General features: G+C 41.5%; 1 protein-coding gene across 9 annotated transcripts in view; it reads left to right on the top strand.

Moving 5' to 3' along the window:
- Positions 1–6,433: 6,433 nt before the first annotated feature.
- LOC140467156 (tetraspanin-18B-like) overlaps positions 6,434–13,317 on the top strand; it is a 129,533-nt gene continuing 122,649 nt past the window's right edge. For 5 of the 9 annotated variants that reach the window (XM_072563275.1, XM_072563272.1, XM_072563281.1 and 2 more), the window contains exon 1: positions 6,436–6,587. Coding sequence is in view for 1 of the 9 variants with exons in the window: in XM_072563279.1 (XP_072419380.1) it covers positions 6,546–6,587 (42 nt within the window). In the remaining 8 variants the exon portion in view is untranslated. Of the gene's footprint in view, positions 6,588–13,317 lie in introns of all 9 variants that reach the window. The other 4 variants (XM_072563265.1, XM_072563264.1, XM_072563270.1 and 1 more) reach the window with 2 other exon arrangements.

Here is a 13,317-nt window from a genome sequence, read left to right as displayed (position 1 = left end):
TGGACAGTGCAAAGACTCTGGGCCCTGACAACATTCTGGCAATAGTACTGAAAGCTTGTACTCCAGAGAGCTTGATGTTCCCCTTGCCAAGCTGTTCCAGGACAGTTACAACACTGGCATCTACCCAACAGTGTGGAAATTTGCCAAGGTATGTCCTATACAAAAAAAGCAGGACAAATCCCATCCAGCAATTAACATCCCGTTAGTTTACTCTTGATCACAAATAAAGTAATGAAAAATGTCATCAGCAGTGCTATCAGGCAATAATCTACTCAGCAATAGCCTGCTCGATGATGCTGAGTTTGGGTTCTGCCAACACTGCTCAGCTCCTGACGTCGTTGCAGCCTTGGTTCAAATATGGACAAAAGAGCTGAATTCCAGAGGTGAGGTGAGGGTGAATGCCCTTGATATCAAGGATACATTCGACCAAGTGTGGTATCAAGGAACTCTAGCAAAACTGGTATCAATGGGAATCAAGGACCAAACCGTTTGGTTGTTGGAGTCATACTTGGCAAATAGGGAGATGGCTGTGGTTGATGCAGTCAGTCATCTCAGCTCCAGGTCATTTCTGCAGGAGTTCCTCAGAGCAGTGTCCTAGGCCCAACCATCTTCAGGTGCTTCATGAATCAACTTCCCTCCATTATAAGGTCAGAGGTGGGAATGTTCGCCAGTGATTGCACAAAGTTCAATAGCACTTGCTTTTTCTCAGATATTAAAACATGTTCAAATGCAATAAGCTCTGGACAATATCCGGGCTTGTGCTTACAGGTGGCAAGCAACATTTGCGTCATACAAGTGCCAGGCAATGACCATCTCCGTTAAGAGACAATTTAACCACCACCCTTTGACACTCAAAGGTGTTATTGTCACTGAATCTCCCGAATCAACATCCTGGAGGTTACCATTGGCCAGAAAGTCAACTGAATTTGCCATATAAATACAATGGCCAGAGGAATAGATCAGAAGCTAGGAATACTGCAGCAAGCAATTCATCCCCTGACACCTCAAAGTCTGTCCACCATCTACAATACACAAGTCATACAGAATACTACCCGTGTGCCAAAAAGCATAACAACATCCACGACAAGCAGTCCATATGATTGGCACCACATCCACAATATCTACCTCCTCCACCAATGATGCTCGATAGCAGCAGTTTGTAGCAGCTACAAGGTGCACTGCAGAACGATCCTCAGACAGCTCCTTTTCAGACAACTACTTCCATCAAGAAAGACAAGGGCAGCAAATATTTGGGAGCATCACCACCTGCAAGCTCCCCTCAAAATCATTCAGCATTCTGACTTGGAAATATATCCTGGAATTCCATGCCTAAGGGCACTGTGGGTCTATCTACAGCCTGTGGACTTTAGCGGTTCGAGAAGGCAACTCACCATATCTTATCAAAGCTAATTACGATGGGCAATAAACACTAGCCAGCCAGTGACACCATGTTCAATGGTTGAATTTAGAGACAAGAGATTCACTTGGCTAATTCCTGGGATGAAGGGGTTGAGTGTGATGAGGTATCGGAAGACTAGAGGTTAGCTAACAGGCTGCCATTGTTTAAGAAGGGTGGTGAGGACAAGCCAGGGAACTATAGACTAATGAGTTGACATTGGTGGTGGACAAGTTGTTGGAGGGAATCCTGAGGGACATGATGCACATGTATTTGGAAAGGCAAGGACCGATTAGGGATAGTCAACATGGCTTTGTGCGTGGGAAATCATGTTTCACAAATTTGATTGAATTTTTTGAAGAAGTAACAAAGAGGACTGATGAGGGCAAAATGGTGGACATGATCTATATGGACTTCAGTAAGGCATTCGACAAGGTTCCTCATGGAAGACTGGTTAGCAAGGTTGGATCTCATGGAATACAAGGAAAACCAGCCATTTGGATCCAGAACTGGCTCAAAGGTAGAAGACAGGGTGGTGGGGGAGGGTTGTTTTTCAGACTGGAGACCTGTGACCAGTGGAGTGCCACAAGGATCGGTGCTGGTTCGACTACTTTTCGTCATTAATGATTTGGATGTGAGCATAAGAGATACAGTTAATGAGTTTGCAAATGACATCAAAATTGGAGCTGTGGTGAACAGGTTACCTCAGATTACAACAGGATGTTGATGAGATGTGCCAATGGGCTGAGGAGTGGCAGAGGGAATTTAATTTAGATAAATGCACAGTGCAGCATTTTGGGAAAGTAAACCTCATCAAAATTTATACACCTAATGGTAAGGTCCTGGGAATTGTTGCTGAACAAAGATACCTTGGAGGGCAGGTTCATAGCTCCTTGAAAGTGGAGTTGCAGGTAGATAGGATAGTGAAGCAGGTGTTTGGTATGCTTTCCTTCATTGGTCAGAGTACTGAGTACAGATGTTGGGAGGTCATGTTGCAGCTGTACAGTACACTGGCTAGGCCACTGTTGGAATATTGTGTGCAAATCTGATCTTGTTCCCATCGGAAGGATGTTGTGAAACTTGAAAGGGTCCAGAAAAGATTTACAAGGATGTTGCCAGAATTGGAGGTTTTGAGCTATAGGGAGAAGTTGAATAGGCTGGGGCTGTATTCCCTGGTGTGTTAGAGGGCGAGGGGTGACCTTATAGAGGTTTATAAAATCATGAGGGGCATGATTAGGATAAATAGACAAAGTCTCTTCACTGGGGTGTGGGAGTCCAGAACTAGATGCCATAGGTTTAGAGTGAGAGGGGACAAATATAAAAGAGACCTACAGGACAACTTTTTCACACAGAGGGTGGTACTTGTATGGAATGAGCTGCCGGAGAATGTGGTGAAGGCTGGTACAATTGCAACATTTAAAAGGCATTTGGATGGGTATATGAATAGGGTTTGGAGGGATACGAGCCGGGTGTTGGTGGGTAGGACTAGATTGGGTTGGAATATCTAGTCAGCATGGACCAGTTGAACTGAAGGGTCTGTTTCCATGCTGTACATCTCTATGATTCTATGACTCTATGACTAATCAAGAACAGCTAAATGGATTACACTTGTATTCAATAGATTTTAAAAGAATGAGGGAGGATCATTTTGAAATGTACATGACTTTGAGGGTATATGTTGAGAAGATGTTTCCACCTGTGAGGAATTTCAAACTAGGGTCACAGTTGCAGAATAAGGAGACACTCATTTCAAACTGAGATGTGAAGATATGTTCCATTATTCTAGATTCAGTGTAGTATTTAAAGAGGAGGTAAATCGAGTTTTGACATATATGGAGTTGAGGGCTATGAGGAGCTGATACAAAAGAGGGGTTGAATCCAGGGCAGTCCAGCTATGATCTTGTTGAATGGTGAGACCTGCTTAAAGGGCTGAATGGCCTACTCTTACCACTATTTCTAATGTTCTACCTATCAGAAGGAGACCAGAATTGCATGGAATATTCCAACAGTAGCCTAGCCAATGTTTTGTACAGCCGTAACATGACCTCCCAACTCCTATACTCAATACTCTGACCAATAAAGGAAAGCATACCAAACGCCACCTTCACTATCCTAGCTACCTGCAACTCCACTTTCAAGGAGCTATGAACCTGCACTCCAAGGTCTCTTTATTCAGCAACACTCCCTAGGACCTTACCATTAAGTGTATAAGTTTTGCTAAGTGAAGTTGGCTACAAAGATGCTTTAGCAAAAGAATGAGAGGCAGCATTTAGAAAAAATGCTTTTGCACAGTGAGTGATTAGGATCTGGAATACACTGGCTGAGAATAAGTGGATTTAACAGGAATTGAGTGATAATCCAATGAGAAAATATTTGCAGACATTCAGTGGAAAAATGGCTGAGTGGTCTAGCTGAGTTTCTCTAGCAAAGAAGAATGGATACATTGGACTGGATGGCTACCTTCTGTGCCATAACCCTTCTGTGATCTGCTAACAAGTAGCAGGCCAATTTAATCTTAGTCAGTAGCATTAAACAAGTAACATTGCTTCAACTGTCTGCTTTAAAGCTCTCCTGATTTAACTTCCCAGCCTTCCAATCATTCAGATATCTTATCACCAAGACCAGGAGTAAACATAACATTTGGATGATTAGTGACACTGCCAGACCATTTGAGTATCATTTAGGAGATGTCATTCTGAAATTGTACAGTACTTTGGGTACTCTGTTGAGTTTTGGTTACCAAGATATAAATCATTCAAGTTACAGAAATATTGCAGAGAAAATCAATAATTCTTAATGTCCTTAAAAGTGATTGAAAGTGGCCTTTTTTAAAATTGAAAAGGATCTGAAAGGGTAAATCTGTAGGACTGGATCATGGTACGTCAAAATATTAGGTCAGAAAGAGGCTTAAGTCAAAACCAGTGAAAAGGATGTTTATAGTAGACAGCAGGAAGCACATTTTCACGCTAAAATTAATCAACATTTTTGTTTTATCCCATAGCTTGTGGGAGTACAGAATTTAGGTTAATCCAAGAGTTATTGACAGAGGAATCTGAGGTTTTCTTTATTTGGAGTTGTGAGCCAAGATAGGCTTGACTTGCCTTCTTCTGCTCTATTTCTCCTTTGACATTGCACAGGATGATTAGATAGTGTTAGCAAGAAATTCCTGAAATCTGGAACAGAGTCAAGGAACATTAGGAGAGAGTCCCAGCTATCCTGAGATACTTTTGAGATAATTTAGGGGATATAAATTGAAAAAAAAACTAATATTGTCAAGTGTCTGTTTGAAAACAAATGGCACATACGCGTTTGAAGAGAAGTCTGGGGGTGTCAGGTCTTTATTTTTATTAATTCATGGATATTGGTATCATTGACATGACCAATATTTATGCCTTATACCTAACTCCCTTGAGAAGAGTTGCCATTTTCTTCAGTCACTGTAACTCATGGATGTAGGTACACTGACAGTACTTTTAAGGTAATATGTTCAGGATTTTAACTTATGAAGGAACGGTAATCTAGTTCCAAATCTGAATAATGTGAGACTTGGGTGACAAGGTGATCAGCTGCAAACCCTGTCCATTCTACAGGTCCCTACAATTGGGTATGAAAACTCCTGCCCACAGTTTCAACTCTCACCACACCGATTTGGGAAATTTAAATTTAGTTAAATAAAGCTATCAAAAAAAAAAAGCCAGTACCTATAACAGTGAATATGAAACTACCAGATAATTGTAAATAAACCATCTGGATCCCAAATCTCCTTTACGGAACTGTAAATGTGCCACTAATATCTGTCTCCAGATCCACAGCAATATGATTGACTCTTAACTGCCCTTTGAATTAGCTACTAAATCACACGATTATGTCAAACTTATATGCAAAACTACTGTAAGAATAATATCACATGACACACAAATCTACGAGTACATGAACTTGAAGCAGGAGTAGCGTTGTCTTCAGCACGGGACATGATGAAGGGACACACTGTCCAATTAATTGTTATGGGCCTGCTGTGCATTCCCTGTATTTTTAGAGCTCACTTTATAATTTTTATATTAGCCTGTGACAGTGCAAATCATTTTAACCTTTATGATTATTCAATCTGAGCAATAAAATTGAATCCATTCACAATGAGTTTTGGATGAGGGATATAGTTGCTGTTGATCTGATACTGTTTGAATTACACTATCCCCAGAAATTAGTATTTTTCTCAGTGTGTTTAACTCCAATCTAATTTACCCACCTGGTCTTTGAAATAGCCTACCAAATCACAGAGTCGTATCAAATATTTCTGCAAAACTAAATTAAGAAGAGCACTTTCTCATATAGATGTGACAATGTATGAAGTTGGAGCAGGGGTTAATAGATTCAACTTAATGAAGTGAACAGGGGTCATATACATGCTCCTCCCAAAGTGAAAACTTAGTGTGGAAATAACCAACATCTCCCACTGTGTGATTCCACTTGTCAAAAATTGAAAAGGTTCTACAATAGATAGTCAACCTTCTCATCTTATCTGTCCAGTCACCAACACAGAAGATCAGCTTCAGCACATATGACTTTTAAAGACAGTTATATTTAATCAACTGCTCCTTTCAGACAATGTAAGCTGGGGAAAACAATAATATTCAATAGATTAAAAATAGACCAAAGTGCCAATCCATATTATTCTTGCTGAGAAAGGACAAGATAGTAATCTTAAAACTGAGCCTGCTGCTAAACAAAGATAAATTGCATGTTCAGTTCAGTGACTTGCTATGTAGTTTTTGGCATTGGTATTACTTATTCCATTCAGCTTGTGCTCAGTTATTTCATATCCCACAGTCAATAGGAATCAAGACAGTAGTAATGAACCACAGTCTGGAATCCTGTTTGCAAAGTATTCTGCTTTAAGAAATGTGTCTGCTTTAATATCACAGCTAAGGAATAGTTGAATTCTGCAGTCATTTCTTTGAGGTTGGAATTGCACTGAATCATTTCCTGTATCACGTGCCTTCCCCACACTATCCCAGTAGTGAGCAAGCCAAACAAATCTATTTTATGGCACTGCTGATTTCCCAGATGCTGTTGGAGCCAGTTATGGCACAGATGAACTCAGGCACTGGTGGAACATACAGGCAAACGGTGAGGTGCCAAGAGAAATCTGATGTTCAACAGAGGCCTGAATTTAACAGAAGTAACTGTGCAGGTGAGTTGAATGTTTGTCATTCTCACCAGAAGCTGTTGATTGTGTGTATTTGTTAACTTTAATACTCATTGTTGTGGCTGAATGGGAAGCTTGCTGCTGTGGGACAGGGTAGGCAGCTTGTGAAAAGCAAACTGAAACTTTTCATAGATACCTCCATAAGACATTTCCTTCTGTCAGCGTAACAGAAGACAGATGTTTAAGTAAAAATTTCTTAGACATTGCAACCCAAGCCCCTTATTTTTATAAATCTGCTTCTGTATGTTTGTATCCTAATTTGGCCCTAAACAATTCAAACTCCTGCCACTTTTCTCTTTTACATTATTAGATTAAAAGCGTTTAATTCCAAAGGTTTATAATTTCAAATCAAGATCCCAGGGGTGAAAGAAGTAAGGTTTTAAGGACTGAGCACAATTGCAAAACGGATGTTTAAAGGGGCTGGATGGTGAGAATGTTCAGCTTAAAATGATATTTGCTGTAGCCCATACCTACATCATTCCATTCTTGTCAAGTTCCACTGGCTTATATGCCCTCGATCCTCATCCTCACTTGCAAATCATTCCATGGACTCACTGCTGCTGCCTACTGCAATCTCCTCCAGCCATATAAAATTGTAGAATCTTGCAACAAAAAAGGAGGTCATTTGATCCATCATGGCCCGTACTGACTTTCTCATTACTTTAAATAATGCTCTGTGCCTTCTGCACACTGTTATTGCTGTCTGTTTCCTCTTAGTTCAACGGCAATGTTCCTTCAAGCACAGTATTAATACTCACTGGAGAAGCCTCTCTATCTTGTTCGTTGTCACCTTCTTTCTTGCTTTCATCAGTCTCCTAAAATAAAAAAAAACTTTCTAACTGTATTCTTTCCCAAATCCTTTTTTCCAGTGTGCATCTGTTGTTCACCAAAAAGCCCATAGCTCTCTGGTGTCTCTATGAATACGATGGGTGCATGTAGAAATGCAACCTTTGTTTTTGTGGTCTTGATTAGCCTACTGAGTGAAGACTTATTGTTGAAATAACGGAAAACCTAATTGAGCTTAATGTTTCTCCATTAAACGTACAGTGACTTCAGATTATGAGCAGTCAAGTTGCATCACTTTGCTGTTAGCATTATGAAAATGGCACTTCTTCATCAACTTCACCTTTGAAATGCATTGAATGTTGTGAATGTCTCTGTATTTGAATGCTAGATACAGACTAAACCTGCTACAGGTAGTCATGATTTGGAGGTGCCAGTGTTGGACTGGGGTGTACAAAGTTAACAATCACACAACACCAGGTTATAGTCCAACAGGTTTAATTGGAAGCACACTAGCTTTTGGAGCGACGCTCCTTCATCAGGTGACAATCAGGTAGTTAGGCATTGTAGTGTAAATACCTTTTACATTGTTGTTAGACTTATTAATTACTGCCAATCAACAACTCTGACACTGCAAAAACTAATCACTGCAAATCTCATTTAATCAGATTGTTGATTATTTTGTGGAGAATTTTTTTAAAAAGTCAAATGTGGGCAGCACGGTGGCACAGTGGTTAGCACTGCTGCCTCACAGTGCCGGAGACCTGGGTTCAATTCCCGCCTCAGGCACGTTCTCCCCGTGTCTGCGTGGATTTCCTCCGGGTGCTCTGGTTTCCTCCCACAGTCCAATGATGTGCAGGTCAGGTGAATTGGCCATGCTAAATTGCCCGTAGCGTTAGGTTAGGGGTACGGGTGGGTTACGCTTCGGCGGGTCGGTGTGGACTTGTTGGGCCGAAGTGCCTGTTTCCACACTGTAATGTAATCTAATCTAAAAAGCTTAACCTTGTTTTCCTTAATTTTCTTTCTTATCTTTCTTTCCTCTCTAATCCAATCTGCATTTCCCTGCAGTAAAAGAACTGCAGGTTCTCAAGAAGAGTCTTATTAGACTCGAAACACTAACTCACTCTAGTTGAGAATATCTCCGGTTTTCTCCCTCCACAGATGCTACAAGACCTGCTGAGTTTCTCCAGAATTCTCTGTGTATGTTTCTGCATTTCCCTCTCTTTATTCACTTCTCAATACCTGATTTAACATTAAAATCACATCCTTCTCAGTCCTTCCATGATTTATTTCCCAATCCCCAAATCTCATTGGTTGAAGAGATATACTGTCAGTTACCCTGTTCACCTTGATCCCAGATACTCTGGTTCCCTTTCTGCCAAAAGATTGGCTCACACTTTCATCAGTCGAAAAGTGTGGCACTAGAAAAGCACAGCAGGTCAGGCAGCATCCAAGGAACAGGAGGGAGGGACTTTTCTCCACATCCAAACACCTGTGTCTGTTGCTCTAGATGTGGTCTCCTCTACATTGAGAAACCAAAAACATTTCAGAGAACTTGTGGAACATTTCAGAGAACATCTCCAGGACACATGTACTAAACAATCCCACCACCTGCATCTGACCACGTTAACTCCCCCCCTCCCACTCTATCAAGGACAAGCAAGTCCTAGACCTCCACCACTGCCAAATCCAAGCCACCTAATGCCTAGAGGAAGAACGCCTCATCTTCCACCTTGGGACCCTCCAACCACATGGCATCAATCTTGATTTCACCAGTTTCCTCATCTCCGCTCCCCCTACTTCATCTCAGATCCAACCCTCCAACTTGACACCGCCCTCTTGAACTGTCCTACCTGTCCATCTTCCTTCTCACCTATCCGCTCCACCCTCCCCTCCGACCTATCACCATCTCCCCCCCCCACCTGCATCTACCTATCACCCCCACCCCTGCCCCTGACACTCCTGATGTCTCTCTCCCCCTTTCATCATCTTTGCGATTAAATTATGTTTGAGTTGAAGGATCCAGGGACGAGTCCAACTGCTGGGAGATGGTATCACGTTGCAATTTCTGGCAAAGAGCCAGCAATTTCAATTTCTATTTCAGATTTCTTTTTTTCTCTTTTTTGTCTCCTTGATTCAACATTAAATGTTCTTCTTCGCCATCAACTGCAGCAACCCCCGTTCTATAAATTTTAAATAATTAACTATTTACAGATTGCCCAGTGACTGCTTGAAGCAATGAGGTGTCACTGCATTAAGAAGGTGGGTAAATAACAGCCTCTTTAAATGTTTAAGGTGTCAAATTGTAAAAGGAAGAAGTCCAAATGTAGCAACATATTTCACATCATATTTCCACCTCATTTCTTCATCTGCATACTGTGTACAGTGACAGAAACTGGAGACATGGAACTAGCTTTCCTACATCTGCTTATGAGACCCATCTCTATCTTTCCACTCTTTCCTTCAACTCCTAGACTGTCAGATTGCTGTGTCAGCATTGAGTGTTTGATAATTTACAGGCTTCTGCAACTCCACGTTAGGGAGACTGTAGCCGTCATCGTTTCTAGCTACAAATTCTACTTTCTTGGTTCTGTTTCAACCCTGCTGTGGACCACTCAGACTGAACTAAACTTGGACTTTTCTCTGCTCTGATCTAAACTCAAAGCTCTGTAACACCTCAAGCGCAATGACTGCGTACTTTGGTCTCTGCGATATCACCTATACTTTACTTCAACTTTGCTGTCATGAAAAACTTGTACATGTTTTTGTCATCTCCAACAGTCCGACACTGATATTTGACCCTGCACTATCTATTAATCTTTGCTCCCTATTTCTTTCAGATGGTACTTCAGTCCAATCTGACCTACTTTTGCTCACCATCACATTAAATTAAATACTCTCATCCTAGTCTGTACATTGCTGCGCAGGCATGCCTCACGTTTTCTGTGCAAGCTCCTCCAGCTCTATTACCCCCATCTCAAACTCAGTTTTTTCCTCATTCTATCCTTTTGTACATTTCTCTCATTTTATCCCCAGAACGTGTTCTCAAGGACTCCTTTTGTAATCCTTCTTGACTTTCTGCCTCTGTCACATTCCTTAAAAACCCATTTCCTCAACTCAGGTTCAATCTTAATTCCTCTCTTCATGTCAGGCCATCTACTTTCCTCAAGACTTTTGGTGAAGATTCTTGCGACCTTTTCTTTTCAAGTCACAAGGTGCAATATAACTGTGGGTACCTGTTGTGCAATACTCATTTTTGTTTATTTATCTGGAACTGGGGTTAAGAGTATGTAAAATGTTTTATGAGAAACTCAAGTGGTCAGTCATATAAATACTATATTTATAAGAGCAGATCAGAAGGTAGGAGTTTTGCAGCAAGTAACTCACTACCCAATTTTTTAAAGCCTGTCCACCATCTAGAAGCCACAAGTCAGGAGTGTGATGAAACACTGTCCAATTACCTGGCTAGATGCAGGTCCAATAGTATTCAAGAAGCTTGACACTATGAGTGGCACAGTGTGTCAGTGATTAGAACTGCAGCCTCACAGTGCCCAGGACTTGGGTTCAATTCCAGCCTCGGGTGACTGTATGGAGTTTGCACACTCTCCCTGTGTCTGCGTGGGTTTCCTCTGGGTGCTCTGGTTTTCTCCTACAATCCAAAGATGTGCAGGTTAGGTGAATTGGCCATGCTAAATTGCCCATGGTGTTCAGGGATGTGTAGGTTATGTGCATTAGCCAGGGCTAAAATGTAGAGTATTAGGTTAGGGGAATGGGTTTGGATGGGATATCCTTCAAAGGGTTGACGTGGACTTGTTGGGCCAAAGGGCTTGTTTCCACGCTGTAGGGATTCCACAATAAAACTATCCATAACCAAGGAGCCTATTTGATCAGCATCCCATGATTCACTTTAAACTTTCCATATTTATATGACAACAGTATGTACCTTGTGCATTGGATAAGTCATTAAGCCACATTTGATACTACCTTTTTATACCAGACCCCAGCTAACGTTCCTCAGTTTGTTACGGTTCCAGATGGGATATGCCAACTCATTAAGCTCCCAGCTGAAGGAAGATGAACTGACTCTCCTTGGTCATTCACCTTCATTCTTCGGTGGCACAGTGGTTAGCACTGCTGCCTCACAGCGTCAGAGACCCGGGTTCAATTCCCGCCTCAGGCGACTGACTGTGTGGAGTTTGCACGTTCTCCCCGTGTCTGCGTGGGTTTCCTCCGGGTGCTCCAGTTTCCTCCCACAGTCCAAAGATGTGCAGGTTAGGTGAATTGGCCATGCTAAATTGCCCGTAGTGTTAGGTAAGGGGTAGATGTAGATGTAGGGGTATGGGTGGGTACGCTTCGGCGGGGCGGTGTGGACTTGTTGGGCCGAAGGGCCTGTTTCCACACTGTAAGTAATCTAATCTAATCTAATCTAATTCTTACTTGGTCATAATAAGGTTAGTTGAAAAAAGTTCTCTTCTCTAGTGGATGCCTTCCTGCCAGATCCAATTAAACTTATAAAATGAGCCAATTTAAGCAGGTATTTTTGAATTTACAAAATGAGGGAGTTTATTAATTACAAATCGAGATCAGTCTCTGAATTGTTTATGAAGAGCAGACCAGATGGTGTTGCAGACTTTGTCAGATAGCACCAATAACTTTGGCTGTTGAGCAGAAGATTTTGAGATTTTTAGTTTTTACTAGTTGGCAGTAATAAGGGTATTTAAAAGGTTGTGGTTCTCATTGCACTCCAGTCCACATACCAGGATGTCTGACCAATAAAACCCACAGGCTAGTGTTGCAGTCAGTTTTTAACTTGTTGTTCAGTACATTTCCTGAATGGTGAAACAAGCATGTCTGCTTGAGATGGCTTTCTGCTGGGGTCAGGGGGTTTGGACATTCAGCCCTCATGTTATCTCTTGTTAAATCTCTCCTTTTTGATGTTTCACTGACACTTTACAGAAGGAACATACATGGGACTTTACACAGGACTTGGCCAGACACTTGTACACAATTTTATTTTCCCCCTGTAGGAGTATATTCTTTTTCTTAAACAAAAGGACATTTTTTTGGAAATAAAAGTAAAAATGCCAATATTGACATTTTGGAGCACTGACCCATTGTCATACAAGCCCATGACCTACCATCTGTAAGGACAACAGCATCAGAGAGATGAGAATGCAAGTTCCCTCCAAGCCACTCATCAGCATGACTTCAAACTATATTGCTGTCCCTTCACTGTCAAAAACTTGGACCTCACTTCCCAACAAGGCTACAGATGGTGATGAGCCACCAGGTCCATTGAGAGATAGGCAACAAATGAGAGTAAATCTCACATCTCATGTTGGAATAACAACAATGAAAGACTTGACAGTTGTGAAAAATGGAAGGTTTTTTCTCCAGGATGCTTGTTTAAGAAGTCTGCCTGAATGCATGAAGAAACCGCTACATTATTCATGCAGATGTAAATGCAGACATGCCAACAGCAAAACACTTCAAACATATTTTCCCAATATTAGCTCATCTGGGCATGGGAGTGAGGTGTTTTGGGGGGACACTGTTGTCAAGAGGGTTGGAGACAGCAGTGGTGGAGTGTATGTCTTGTTAAAATCTTTACTGGGCTATTTTCTCAAGTGCCAACTTCAGCTTTGTTTGTGTAGATGCCTACACCGAAAGGCCCCTGCTACAAGAAGCAACTTTACAAACTATGCAACTTGGTGCTAAAATGTGCTGCTCCTGCCATATCATTTCAAAACTATTTCCTGCCTGACTGTTTTGTATGCAATTCTAAAATAGTTACAGATGTTGAAGTGGATGCCAGATCTTCCAGTCTTGTGATGAGAAATGTATATACTTTGGAAACTCTTAGGGGAGAGTGAAAACATTCTCGAGGGAAGTGTTCATAATGTTCATTGGCACACATTCAGAAAACCCTGGC

The sequence above is a fragment of the Chiloscyllium punctatum genome, chromosome 45 (genome assembly GCF_047496795.1).
Source record: "Chiloscyllium punctatum isolate Juve2018m chromosome 45, sChiPun1.3, whole genome shotgun sequence".
Classification (NCBI taxonomy): domain Eukaryota; kingdom Metazoa; phylum Chordata; class Chondrichthyes; order Orectolobiformes; family Hemiscylliidae; genus Chiloscyllium; species Chiloscyllium punctatum.
The sequence above is the reverse complement of the archived record's forward strand: the minus strand, read 5'-3'. Positions and strand labels throughout refer to the sequence as shown.